Source organism: Solenopsis invicta, chromosome 12 (assembly GCF_016802725.1).
Source record: "Solenopsis invicta isolate M01_SB chromosome 12, UNIL_Sinv_3.0, whole genome shotgun sequence".
Classification (NCBI taxonomy): domain Eukaryota; kingdom Metazoa; phylum Arthropoda; class Insecta; order Hymenoptera; family Formicidae; genus Solenopsis; species Solenopsis invicta.
This window is the reverse complement of record NC_052675.1, coordinates 19016972-19031945: the sequence shown is the minus strand read 5'-3', so window position 1 is coordinate 19031945 and position 14974 is coordinate 19016972. Positions and strand designations below refer to the sequence as shown.

The 14974-nt window shown below is 26.1% G+C and overlaps 3 protein-coding genes across 4 annotated transcripts in view; 2 read left to right on the top strand and 1 right to left on the bottom strand.

Moving 5' to 3' along the window:
- The window catches only part of LOC105202583 (non-structural maintenance of chromosomes element 3 homolog), a 314468-nt gene extending 304898 nt beyond the window's left edge, over positions 1-9570 (bottom strand). For both annotated transcript variants that reach the window (XM_039455631.1, XM_039455634.1), the window contains exon 1: positions 9438-9570. The gene's annotated coding sequence lies outside the window, so the exon portion shown is untranslated. The remainder of the gene's footprint in view (positions 1-9437) is intronic.
- LOC113004047 lies at positions 509-6562 on the top strand. The gene is made up of 9 exons (XM_039455604.1): positions 509-770; positions 1116-1235; positions 3074-3191; positions 3338-3602; positions 4863-4979; positions 5047-5137; positions 5804-5937; positions 6114-6246; positions 6335-6562. Exons 1-9 carry the CDS (start codon positions 627-629, stop codon positions 6383-6385), a joined length of 1173 nt encoding a protein of 390 aa, XP_039311538.1. The 5' UTR covers positions 509-626; the 3' UTR covers positions 6386-6562.
- LOC120359124 lies at positions 8858-14959 on the top strand. Its single transcript, XM_039455603.1, has 9 exons — positions 8858-9136; positions 9480-9599; positions 11473-11590; positions 11736-12000; positions 13280-13396; positions 13460-13550; positions 14192-14325; positions 14501-14633; positions 14722-14959. The coding sequence occupies exons 1-9, from the start codon at positions 8993-8995 to the stop codon at positions 14770-14772; spliced, it is 1173 nt and encodes a 390-aa protein (XP_039311537.1). The 5' UTR covers positions 8858-8992; the 3' UTR covers positions 14773-14959.
- Positions 14960-14974: the final 15 nt, after the last annotated feature.

The following is a 14974-nucleotide window of genomic DNA, read 5'->3' as shown; positions in this document are numbered from 1 at the left end:
TACATATTACAATATCTATAACAAATATTTTTAATTTTTAAATTAATTAAATAGGTCATTATTCACAAATAATTTAACGTAACAAAATTAATAAACTATTAACTGCAAATTAATTTTTTAAAAATATATTAATTTTTCAATGCTGCATATTTATTATATTTATATATTTTGCACAAAGAATACAATGATAAATATTAGTATTTTAAGAAAAATTAACAGCCAGTGTAATAAATTGATTGATGTTTCTCTGAAGACTCAAACCTTATAAGTGTGCGTACGAGAATGAAATACCATACAATGTGTTACTGAAAGAGGTTAAGTGCGCCTGCGCGTCTTTCTGTCGAGTAGAATATTTCTTCATGGGTATTAAACACCTATTGAATTTCCTTCGGCATTGAATTCATCATTTAATCATACAATGCTTTTTAAAACGATGTTAAAGTATTTTAGTTAAAGTGTTTTGCAATATTTTGTTCTCCCTTGTATCCATTAGGTAATTTACGTTAGCATTAACGTTAAAAGAGTTATAAGACATTTAGTTATACGAAGGGTATAAGCCTCTTATATCCTTCTACGGGTACTTTCTTTTTTTTTCATAATCAAATGTATTTCCGTGCTCGTCAGATATGGTTCGTCTCGAGATAGAACGCTTTCGGTTAAATCGATTACTTTTGCTCGCAATTGGTTTATGGCCTTTTCAGAAATCGAAGTTTGCTCAAGTTCAATTTCCAGTATTTCTTATCATTCTAATAACTTTTATAGTATTTCAGGTATAACTTTATAAATTATTCTCATTATTTAAAAAGAAATAGAAAAAGAAAAAAAAAAGAAAAAACTAGAGATAATTTTTTTGTCGTACTTTTTTGTTATGTACAAGGACAAATAACTGGTTTAAATTTTTAATAACGTGCCGAGATATACTCATTGTTATTTGGAGTTAAAATTAAAAGTAATTCCGTAGTAATTACAAATCTGTAGCTTCCGTTAAATATATTCACAAAACAATGATTGTTGTGGAAAGTGTGTGTGTATAAATTTTTGTGTTTATAAATCACATAAAAAGTGATATTTATTTGAATGTAAAAATATTTCTTCAATAAAATTATTATTTGCAGTTTACAACATTTGTGACCTCAGATTGTACAACTGATTTCATCATAAAGATTATATCTTTCACGACTTTCTTCATTTTTTTGACAGTTAAATATAACTCGTTCTGGATTAATGCCGATACGGTAGGTCAAGTATTTATTAGTTTTAGTCAGATATCTTCGATAAATATATTTTTACACACATTTATTTTGTTGTCCATTAAGACAAACGATAACTTTTTGTTGGACATATTTCTTAAATATATTCTGATCACACACACACACAATTTTAATATATGTGGAATATTTGGAATCGCTGATTACAAATTTGAAGTAAAACTATCAAAAATTAAACTGGTATGATCAATATAACAATCGAATTAAAAACATTAATTATGGTTTATTTATATATATAGTAAAATTTTATATACATACATGTCTCTCAAGATTTTTTTTCATGAGAGAAAATCGTCTTCATTTTATATACGTTCCTGTGATTGTTTGGGCAATAGTATTTCGTTCTTTTGTTTATGTCTTCAAGAGATGATGATCTGTTCTGGGTGGATTTGAATATTTAGACTTCATACTCGCATTTTTAACGCTACAATAGCTAAAATTTCATCCATGACAAATTTTTATGATTCTAATTTCAAATCTGCAATTAAAATTCAAAACTTGAAAATGACGTATCCAGTATCAAAATCATTGATAATTTTAACAATAAAGAAAACACTTTTTAACGTAAACCTAAACTAATAGTTAAAACGTGTTGAGTTCCTAGTTACATAATCTTTTATTTTTTTCATAATTATTTTTTGCTTTTAAGTTTGTAATTTGTTATTTAAAAAATTTTTTTAACATTTTATTAACATATTTTGTTATTTTATTTTATTTAAAAGCATTAACTTATCAATTTTTAATTCATATAATATAAAGCTTTTATAATATCTATATAATATTATAAAATTATTAAAAAAATCAAACGACCTAAAGTTCATAGACAAAATAATTATGTGGCGCAATTGTAGTACAGGACCACAGACACTAGAAATAAAAATAAAATATTCTAAGTTCAAATCTTAATTGGATGAATTAATTTTCTCGACGTTCCGTATTTACGATACAATTTGATTCACAATTTTTAATATTCTTTTACTTAAAATGTACAGAGTGGTTAATTTTAAAAAATAATTATTTTTTCATAATATTATCAATGTTATAAAATAGATATTTATTATTCGCAAATCATTAACATAAGGCCAATTATATCCGTACATATACTCTTTTTTTCATTACTCTTTATAAATTATAAAAATTTGCCAAGAAAGTCACTATAGAATATGCATGATAGAGTGGAGACAATCTTTAGTCATAAATCACTAATTTGAGTGAAAGAAGTGGGAAGAGAAAAAGGCCAGCATGTAATTATGTCACGCTAGTCGGATTCCTCATAATCGAAAATTATCCTTCGCGTTGAATGGTTTGAGTTACTAAGTTTTACAGCAAATTTGTGCTATGCCTCATGTGTAGCGTATTTCCGGTCCCTTTTTTTATTTGAATACTTCATCGCACATGTATGTACGTAAAATTTTATTATAATCATAACTTAATACTTCCTGTAGGAATCATATAAGCTGCTATATTTTCTTTCATTTTAGATATTCAAATTTATAATGCAACGACTTCAAAAACATTAATGTAAAACTATTTTCAGAATAAGTTTATAATCTTGTTTTTTCCAGCATGTATATTTTGTAACAAAATGTGCTAATTTTGAGTGACATTTTATTTATAACAATTGCAAAATAATTACATATTTGTGCTATTTATGTATATAATATGTCTCAGAAACAAAATGGTATCATAAATGTGTTACACAAATAAGTTACGCATTGAGTAGAAACATAAAAAAATTATAAACGATAGATATCCCACGCATGAAAAATTATTAAATAAAAAAATAAATGTTATTGATATGATAGGTGAAGTTATCACTGGAACAAATTCTATATACTTATAACGAATTAAAAAACAAAAATGAAATTGATATCTTAGAAAATTACGGCAAAGTAGCACAATTATATACGGCTATACTTACAAGTAAGATTTTATATTGCAACGTTTTTTACATGCTATAAGTTTCAATAAATTATTAATATTAGAAAAATTATATAATATTGAAAAATATAATTAATTTTTTGTTTAAATATATAGTTAATATTTATACTGACTAATATTTCTCTTAGTAATTAGTTTGTGCCTTATATCTGTTTCTTTCATACTGCAAATGTGGCCCCTTATTATTGGGGTAATTCTGTCTATGAACAATTCCCGTCTACATCCAAGGAATTATATCACAACAGAATATTTTGTTAATCAAGAAGACTATCACTTTTTAATTTTTTTACACTTAAACGCAGCCATATGTATAGGAATAACTGCAATACTAGCAGTAGGAACGATGTTCTTAACATATTTTTGGTATATTTGCGGAATGTTTAATATTGCCAGGTAAAGTTAAGTACAAGTATTTGTAAGTGAAGCTTGATCTAATCATTCAAACAAATTTAAATAAATTACAATTACTGCAAAAGTTATGATAACTCTAGAAAAATTTACACACTTTAAATAATTTGGGACTTGATAATATAAAGCACGGATGTCCAACGAGGTTCTTTGAGGGGCCAAATTTCAAACTTAAACTGCTGATAAGATTAATATCTTTGATATCTAATAATATATGTATCCTTTCATTATTTACACTCTGTCTTGTTGTATCAAAGTAATGAAAAAATAGAAGTTGTCTTAATTCACAAGATGGGTTAGATAGGCTTAGTCTAGGAAAAAATAATAAGAAAAAAATTGTGCACATTATTACGACGTTCTACTATATTCTTTGACATTTTGTTATAGTCGTGAATCAGACGTTGGGCATATGTGTTATAAAAATTCTTTGCTTCGTCATAAAATTGTTTATAATTAAATGACGGTCTTTTATAGTATTCAAGATATTTACAATTAAAGTTTCGTCAGTTTTGGTAAATCTTTATTTGAAGGAACAAAGCTCCGGTGATCGTAATAAATGTTATAAAGAGCATTTCCTGAATAAAAATCAAAAGATTTTAGCCAGTAATTGATATTTATTAAAGTCACTACTAATTAAAGTTACTAATAAAAAGGACCAATAATTATTGTAATTTATTAATATTAAGTAATAAATTTAAAATTGGAACTGATGAAAATGTCGAACATAAATATGAGATGGCCAGCATCGGTCACAGCGGATTTTATTGTTAGTGTTAAATAATAATTTCCCTACAAACTTCAGCTTAAGCAAACTGCATTTTAGTCGGACTTGTAATACAGTTATTGCACGAAATCGGAATAAGTAATTTAATATTGATAATCAATTTAATAAGTTTTATGCTCAGTAGCATCTATAAAATTCCTCCTTTTTGAAAAACTGTGAAGAATTTTATTGCAAAAAATTAACACCTGAGCTAGATTGTATTGAAAGTATTACAATCATTACTAAAAATATAAACACTTTTTAGTTTTTTTAATGTTTTTGAACAAATATATTGGTGTATGCTATAAGAAAATAACATTTAAGGCATTACAAAATTCTTTTGATTTATAACATTCACATCTTTAACTTTAAATATGTCGAAAATAGTAAAAGACCGTTACCTAGTTGTTAAGCAAAATTACTTAAACGTGATCAATATAAATCAAGCTCCAAACTGTGTAAATTTTCTTAAATTGTTATAGTCTTCGTATTGAAAAAGCAATGATGACAAGTATACTTCAAAATATTACACAAGAAAACGAAATTTTAATTTACAAAGGAATAATCTACGCAATAGATATTCATCGCAAAGCTACAGAGTTAGTATATCCTATGAATACAATATCTGTTTAATAAAATATTACCTAATGTTCTGTTAATCTACAGGTTCTCTCAATTTTTTATAAAGAGCTTTGAGGGATCGTTTTTTTTTTTAATAGCGTTTGGCATAGTTTCCTTGAGCAGCAGTTTTGTTGAAGTAAGTTAAATTTTATACTTAAATATATTTCAATACAAGAAAATGCTTTTTTATTATATTAAAATGAATTGAAGAATGTGTGAATATATGTAGACACATTCAGGATGAATATTATAGTTGAAGATTCAAAATAACGTAAAGAAATCACACGTGTAAAAGTCTTAATTGTCTGATAAAATTCAAATAAAATTCAGCTTTTATAAAAACGCAGTGAACACTAATGACCAGTAACCGTTTGGTAATGTCTAAATAGATTCTAAAAGAGAAATTTTAATTGTTGCTTTTAGAATTTAATTATATTAAGCTGTATCCCCAGCCTGTACCTCACAACTTCCTTCTGTCTTTTGTATGTAATTATTTATATAATAATTTCTTACATAACTGTACGTACACTGTGCAATGCATCTATAATTTTGTGTATTAATATAGTGATAAGATTGTGTATTAATATAGTAAATCTTTTGACTTAAATGACACGCGCTGTATGAGAAAACTTACATCGTCTTATAAAATATGTTTCTGAGACATTTGCACCTAAATATTCACTATGTACTTATGTACAAATGCATCATTTATAATCTGTTGTAAAGGATTATAAAAAAATTATTAAATCTCTCTCGTTCATAAAAAAACTGTAAAAATAAAGCACATTTAATTTCTTTACAGATTGCGTCTGTTAATAATGTTGAGGAATTTTTGCAATTTAGTATAATAATTGTTACTGTGTACGTGTACCTGGTTTTGGCTAACTATACCGCTCAAGAAATTATCGATCACAATGAACGTGTATTTGCTACTGTGTAAGATTCATTTTTGCACAATATAATTCTATACTAATTCTCTCTCTTTTAACTCATTGAATAATTATTCATCAAAGTGAAAGATAATTTTAAATAAAGTGATATAAGTATAACAAAATTTATTATAAATGTATTTATCACACCTATTTTTTTAAGTATCATTTATTGTTTTATAGATATAACGTTCAATGGTACACAGCACCTTTACATATACAGAAAATACTAATATTTCTATTGCTAAGAGGTAATAAAGCTTTTAATTTGAATCTTGGTGGATTGTTTGTGGGATCTTTAGAAAGTGCTGCTATGGTAAATTATATATATTACGCATATACTTATCGCGCTGGATAATCTAGTGAATATATAATAAAGAACTTTTCAAACAAATTTATTACAGCTATCAAGTGCTTCGGTAACTTACTTTACCGTTTTGTATTCAATACGGTGAAATTAACATAATGCGATATAATAAATACATATTTAAATAAATTTTAATTGAAGTTATTTAAAATGTACACTTTAGATATACTTAGAAATCACTATTGTAAATGAAGAAAATTTTGATCGATTGCTGAAATGTTATTGTTTAATAAAATTAGTTTCAGAATAAAATAATTATAAAAAATTTAAAGTTATTAACAACATTATAAGTAGTGTAAATATTTTTTAACTTTGTGTTTTGTTTGATAGGATAGAACTTTTAAAGAGATGAAGTAATATGCATGATAAGATTTATCTCTGTTTATGGTCTTTGATCCTTCTCGTCTGAGAGCATAGTGACCCCTTCGTATTTTTTGGTGTGCGCTTTTACACAGACATACGATTTACACAGGTGTACGGAACTATAATTTAAACGCCAGTTCCAAACAGTCTTTTAAAGGACTCTTCTTAGCAAGATTCTCTCGGTAGTTCGTCATTGCCTTTCGAGACTTAACGATCGAATAGAATCAATCAGTGAGATTTGAACCTGGATCTTTAGCAGAGAGAGCAATGCATGACTCTCTGCGCTATGATCACTACAAGATTTATACAGCCAGTTTCTTTTTTAAAAAAGTGATGATTGAATTATTTTTTTAATTTTTAATAAATTTTTATTAAAAACTTGTATATGTGTGTACCCTCAAGTTATATCTTAAGTTCAAAAGAAAATCTAATAAAATAGTCGTAAAACAATTCATATTTCAACATCAAAAACAAATTTGGCAATGTTAAATATAAATTGTTCAGGACCAAACGATACATTAACTATTCTGTAGAAACAAGTCGACAACGAAACATATTTCAATTTAAGGAATTTAAAAAATACAAACATGTATCATATTCTTAAACAAATTTTCAAGAAAAATATCTGAGGCCTTACCAATAATATATATTTATAATTATTTCATCGAGAATTGTAATTAAAAGTAATTAACTTAAAAAATCAAACGTCATTTAAGACAATATCACTAAAAACAAATGTTAAACTTTTAAATATAACATTTATATATAAAAATAGCATAAGACTATATATTATTAATATTATGACGTTATTAATATTATGACGCAATAGATGAGATTTTTGCTGAAGCAACTTCAGCATATTTACAATGAACTAGAAAACAGAAACAACATGGCTACGATAAAAAGTATGGTTTCATAGAAAAATACAAACAATTGGAACTACGAGTAAGCCGTTATATGATTGTCATATATTTTAATGAATTATTAATAGCAATAAAAAATTACTAATAAAGAAAAATAAACAATTCTTTATTTAAATAAATTCTCAATATCTTTTTCCTAATATTTTGTGTACACTTCTTGTCGACTCTTTCTTGTTATAAATATGGCCTTAAATTGATGGTGTAATTCTGTCTATGAATAATTTCCAATCATGCCCTGTGTTTCGAATCACAACAAAATATTTTATTAATCAAGATAATTGTTTCTCTTTAATTATTTTCCACATGAATACATGTGCATATAATATTGGGACAATGCAATGGTAAAGATGTTAATAATGTGTCTCCAACATATTGTGGAACGTTTAGCATCACCAGGTAAAACTGAATCACTAGGAGAAACTGATGTCCCATTGTATCAATAACTGTTTTCAGCAAAAAAAAGCAGCTTTGCAACTGTTGTAATATTCTTTAATACAATTTATTTTTACCCTTAATACCTCATAAATCTGAATGTATAAACAAATCATTTTAAAGATTCCTACACTATTTTCAAAGCTGTTTTTTTTTTGTTGAGCGCAGCCAATATAATTTCTTAAACAGAAGAAGATAATATATATTTTATTACAGTTGGCGGATTCATCGATATCTTAATTGAAGTCAAAACAATATAGAAAAAACGTGCCAAAGCAAACTCATTGAAGTTGTCACGATCGTAAAGCACGACATCGAATCGACACTTCTTCACTCAATAGAATGACGATGTGTGTATGTACGAGCTACATATCAATGATGTTGTATAGTTTTAAAATTACAATTTCTAAAAAAAAATACAACTGTATTGAGAGAAAAAATCTCATATCCTGGAATCAGACTCGTCTTCGAGCTTGAAAATCTCGAGCTTAAGAGGTCGAGCCTGACAGACTCGAGCTTCTAATGTTACAGTCAAGTTCGAGATTGAAATGGAAAATTTTAGCTCCGTTACCTCTAAAACTAAAGGTATCATATTCAAACGTATCTTATGTCAGGTACTTATGAGTGTACGTACTAAAATACCGTTCAATGAAACGAGTGCTTTTACGTCCTTTTCGATAGAGTCTCCATACGAGAATATTTTTCCATGAGATATAAATCATCTGTTAAATTTTCTTCGGCATTGAATTCATCATTTAATCATACAATGCTTTTTAAAACGATGTTAGAGTATTTTACTTAAAGTGTTTTGCAATATTATATTCTTCCTTGTATCCATTAGGTAATTTACGTTAGCATTAATGTTAAAAGAGTTATAAGATATTTAGTTATAAAAAGGGTATAAGCCTCTTATACCCTTCTAAGGTACTTTCTTTTTTTTTTTTTCATGATCAAATGTATTTCCGTGCTCGTCAGATATGGTTCGTCTTGAGATAGAACGCTTTCGGTTCAATCGATTACTTTTGCTCGCAATTGGTTTATGGCCTTTTCAGAAATCGAAGTTTGCTCAAGTTCAATTTCCAGTATTTCTTATCATTCTAATAACTTTTATAATATTTCAGGTATAACTTTATAAATAATTCTCATTATTTGAAAAGAAATAAAAAAAGAAAAAAAAGAAAAAGAAGAGAAAGCTAGAAATATTTTCTTTGTCGTACTTTTTTGTTATGTACAAGGACAATAACTGGTTTAATTTTTTACAGTCATGCTAAGATATACTCATTGTTATTTGAAGTTAAAATTAAAAGTAATTCCGTAGTAATTACAAATCTATAGCTTTCGTTAAATATATTCACAAAACAATGATTGTGGTGGAAAGTGTGTGTGTATGAGTTTTTGAATCACATAAAAAGTGATATTTACCTGAATGTAAATGTACTTCGACGATAAAATTATTATTTGCAGTTTACAACATTTGTGACCTCAGACTGCACAACTGATTTCATCATAAAGATTATATCTTCCACGACTTTCTTCATTTTTTTGACAGTTAAATATAACTCGTTCTGGATTAATGCCGATACGGTAAGTCAAGTATTTATTAGTGTTAGTCAGATATCTTCGATAAATATATTTTTACACACATTTATTTTGTTGTCTCTTAAAACAAAGGATAACTTTTTGTTGGACATATTTTTTAAATATATTCTGATCACACACACACACACACACACACACACACACACACACACACACAATTTTAATATATGTGGAATATTTGGAATTGCTGATTACAAATTTGAAGTAAGACTATCAAAAATTAAACTGGTATGATCAATATAACAATCGAATTAAAAACATTAATTATGGTTTATTTATATATATAGTAAAATTTTATATACATACATGTCTCTCAAGATTTTTTTTCATGAGAGAAAATCGTCTCCATTTTATATACGTTCCTGTGATTGTTTGGGCAATAGTATTTCGTTTCTTTGTTTATGTCTTCAAGAGATGATGATCTGATATGTTCTGGATAGATTTGAATATTTAGACTTCATACTCGCATTTTTAACGCTATAATAGATAAAATTTCATCCATGAGAAATTTTCATGATTCTAATTTCAAATCTGCAATTAAAATTCGAAACTTGAAAATGACATATCCAGTATCAAAATCATTAATAATTTTATCAATAAAAAAACACTTTTTAACGTAAACCTAAATTAATAGTTGGAACGTGTTGAGTTCAAATTACATAATCTTTTATTTTTTTTCATAATTATTCTTTTGCTTTTAAGTTTGTAATTTGTTATTTTACAAAATTGTTTTAACATTATATTAACATATTTTATTATTTTATTTTATTTAAAAGCATTAACTTATCAATTTTGTAATTGATATAATATAAAGCATTCTATATGATATTAGAAAAAAATATTTAAAAAAATCAAACGACCTAAAGTTCATAGACAAAACAATTATGTGGCGCAATTGTGGTATAGGACCACAGACACTAGAAATAAAAATAAAATATTCTAAATTCAAATTTTATTTAGATGATTTAATTTTCTCGACGTTCCGTATTTACGATACAATTTGATTCACAATTTTTAATATTCTTTTACTTAAAATGTACACAGTGGTTAATTTTAGAAAATAATTATTTTTTCATAATGTTATCCATGTCATAAAATAGATATTTATTATTCACTAATCATTAACATGAGGCCAATTATATCCGTACATATATTCTTCTTTTCATTACTCTTTATAAATTATAAAAATTTGCCATGAAAGTCACTATAGAACGTGCATAATAGAGTGAAGACGATTTTTAGTCATAAATAACTGATTTGAGTAAGTAAGAGAAGTGAGAGGAGAAAAAGGCCTTCATGTAATTATATTATCCTAGTCGGATTCCTCATAACTGAAAATTATCTTTTGCGTTGAATGGCTTGAGTTACTATGTTTTTCAGTGAACTTGTGCTATGCCATATGGCTCATGTGTAGCGTAGTTCCGGTACCTTTTTTTATTTGAATACTTCATCGCATATATAAGTACGTAAAGTTTCATTAAAATCATAACTTAATACTTCCCTTAGGAATCATATAGCTGCTATATTTTCTTTTATTTTAGATATTCAAATTTATAATGCAACAACTTCAAAAACATTAATGTCAAAATATTTTCAGAATAAGTTTATAATCTTGCTTTTTTCCAGCATGTATAGTTTGTAACAAAATGTGCTGATTTTGAGTGACATTTTATTTATAATAATTACAAAATAATTACATATTTGTGTTATTTATGTATATAATATGTCTCTGAAACATAATAGTATCACAAATGTCATATACAGATAAATTTTGCATTGAGTAGCATAGAAATATTATAAACGATAGATATTCCACGCATGAGAAATTATTAAGGGATAAATGTTATTGATATGATAGGTAAAGTTATCACTGGAACAAATTCTACATACTTATAACGAATTAAAAAACAAAAATGAAATTGCTATCTTAGAAAATTATGGCAAAGTAGCACAATTATATACGGCTGTACTTACAAGTAAGATTTTTTATTGATATGTTTTTCACATGCTATAAGTTTCAATAAATTAATAATAGTAGAAAAATTACATAATATTGCAAAATATTATTAATTTTTGTTTGAATAAATTGTTAAAATCTGTACTGATTAATCTTCCTCTTAGTATTTGGTGTATGCTATATGTCTGTTTTTTTCATACTGCAAATGTGGCCCCTTATTATCGGGGTAATTCTGTCTATGAACCATTCCCGACTACATCCAAGGATTTATATCGCAACAGAATATTTTGTTAATCAAGAAGACTATTACTTTTTAATTTTTTTACACTTAAACGCAGCCATGTGGATAGGAATAACTGCAATAATAGCAATAGGAACGATGTTCTTAACATATTTTTGGTATATTTGTGGAATGTTTAATATTGCCAGGTAAAGTTAAATACGAGTATTTGTAAGTGAAGCTTGATCTATTCCTTCAAACAAATTTAAATAAATTATAATTTCTACACAAGTTATGATAACTTTTTAGAAAAATTTACACACTTCAAATAATTTGAAACTTGATAATATAAAGCACGGATGTCCAACTAGGTTTTTTGAAAAGCCAAATTTCAAACTTTAACTGCGGATAAGATTAATATTTGTGATATCTAATAACATATGTATCTTTTCTTTATTTACACTCTGTCTCGCTCTATCAAAGTAATGGAGAAATGGAAGTCGCCTTAACTCACAAGATGGGTTAGATAGGTTTAGTCTAGAAAAAAAATAATACGAAAAAAATTTTGCACATTATTACAAAGCTCTATTATATTCTTTGACGTTTTGAAATAGTTGTGAATCAGACGTTGGGCATATGTGTCATAAAAATTCTTTGCTGGGTCATAAAATTGTTTATAATTAAATGACGGTCTTTTATAGTATTTAAGATATTTACAATTAAAGTTTGGTCAGTTTTAGTAAATCTTTATATAAAAGGACTAAGCTCCGATAACCGTAATATATGTTATAAAGAGCATTTTCTGAATAAAAATCAAAAGATTTTAACCAGTAATTCATATTTATTAAAGTCAGTACTAATTAAAGTTATTAATTGAAGAAGAGGACCAATAATTATTGTAATTTATTAATGTTAAATAATAAATTTAAAATTTGAACTGATGAAAATGTCAAACATAAATATGAGATGGCCTGCATCGGTCGCAGCGGATCTTAGTGTTAAATAATAATTTTCTTATAAACTTTGGCTTATGCTAACTGCATTTTAGTCGGACTTGTAACATAGTTATTGCACAAAATCGGAATAAATAATTTAATATTGTTGAGCAATTTAATAATTTTTATGTTTAATAGGATCTATAAAATTCCTCCCTTTCCAAAAAACTGTAAAGAATTTTATGGCAAAAAATAAACACCTCAGCCAAATTGTATTGAGGGTATTACAATCATGACAAAAAATATAAACACTTTTTAGTTTTTTTAATGTTTTTGAACAAATATATTGGTGTATGCTAAAAAAAATAACATTTAAGGCATTATAAAATTCTTTTAATTTATAACATTTACATCTTTAACTTTATATGTGTCAAAAATAGTAAAAGACTGTCATCTAGTTGTTAAGCAAAATTACTTAAACTTGAACCATCAATATAAATCAAGCTCCAAACTGTGTAAAATTTCTTAAATTGTTTACTAAAATTATTTATAGTCTTCGTATTCAAAGAGCAATGATGACAAGTATACTTCAAAATATTACTCAAGAAAACGAAATTTTAATTTACAAAGGAATAATCTACGCAATAGATATTCATCGCAAAGCTACAGAGTCAGTATATCCTATGAATACAGTATCTGTTTAATAAAATATTAATCTTCTTTTAATTTACAGGTTTTCTCAATTTTTTATAAAGAGCTTTGAGGGATCATTCTTTTTTTTAATAGCGTTTGGCATAGTTTCCTTGAGCAGCAGTTTCGTTGAAGTAAGTTCAATTTTATACTTAAATATATTTCTATATAACAAAATATCTTTTTATAATATTAAAATTAATTAAAGAATGTGTGCATATATGTAGACACTTTCAGGGTGAATATTACAATTCAAAATTCAAAATAACGTAAAAAATATACACAAAAGTGTAAAAGTCATGATTGTCTGATAAAATTCAAATAAAATTCAGCTTTTATAAAAACGCAGTAAACACTAATCACCAGTAACAGTTTAATAATGTCTAAATAGTTGCTAAAAGAGAAATTTTAATTGTTGCTCTTAGAATTTAATTATATTAAAATATATCACCAACCTGTATCTATTTCACGACTCCCTTCTGTCTTCTGTATGTAATTATTTATACAATAATTTCTTGCTTAACTGTACACTGTGCAATACATTTATAATTTTTTATTGTGTACTAATATGGTGAATCTTTTGATTTGAATGACGCGCTATGTTAGAAAACTTACATCGTGTTGTAAAATATGTTTCTGAGACATTTGCTCCTAAACATTCACTATCTACTTAATGCATCATTTATAATCTGTTATAAAGGATTATAAAAAAATTATTATATCTCTCTAGTTCATAAAATACTGTAAAAATCAATCAAATTTAATTTTTTTACAGATTACGTCTGTTAATAATATTGAAGAATTTTTGCCATTTAGTATAATAATAATTACTGTGTACGTGTACCTGATTTTGGCTAACTACACCGCTCAAGAAGTTATGGATCACAATAAACGTGTATTTGCTACTGTGTAAGATGCTTTTTGCACAATATAATTCTATACTAATTCTCTCTCTCTTGACTCATTGAATAATTATTCATCAAAGTGAAAGATAATTTTAAATAAAGTGATATAAGTATAACAAAATTTATTATAAATGTATTTATCACACCTATTTTTTTAAGTGTCATTTATTGTTTTATAGATATAACGTTCAATGGTACATAGCACCTTTACATATACAGAAAATACTAATATTTCTATTGCTAAGAGGTAATAAAGCTTTTAATTTGAATCTTGGTGGATTGTTTGTGGGATCTTTAGAAAGTGCTGCTATGGTAAATTATATATATTACGCATATACTTATCGCGCTGGATAATCTAGTGAATATATAATAAAGAACTTTTCAAACAAATTTATTACAGCTATCAAGTGCTTCGGTAACTTACTTTACCGTTTTGTATTCAATACGGTGAAATTAATATAATGCGAAGTAATAAATACATATTTAAGTAAATTTTAATTAATGTTATTTAAAATGTATGCTTTAGATACACTTAGAAATCACTATTGTAAATGAAGGAAATTTTGATCAATTGCTGAAATGTTATTGTTTAATAAAATTAATTTCTAAATAAAATAATTATAAAAAATTCAAAGTTATTAACGACATTGTAA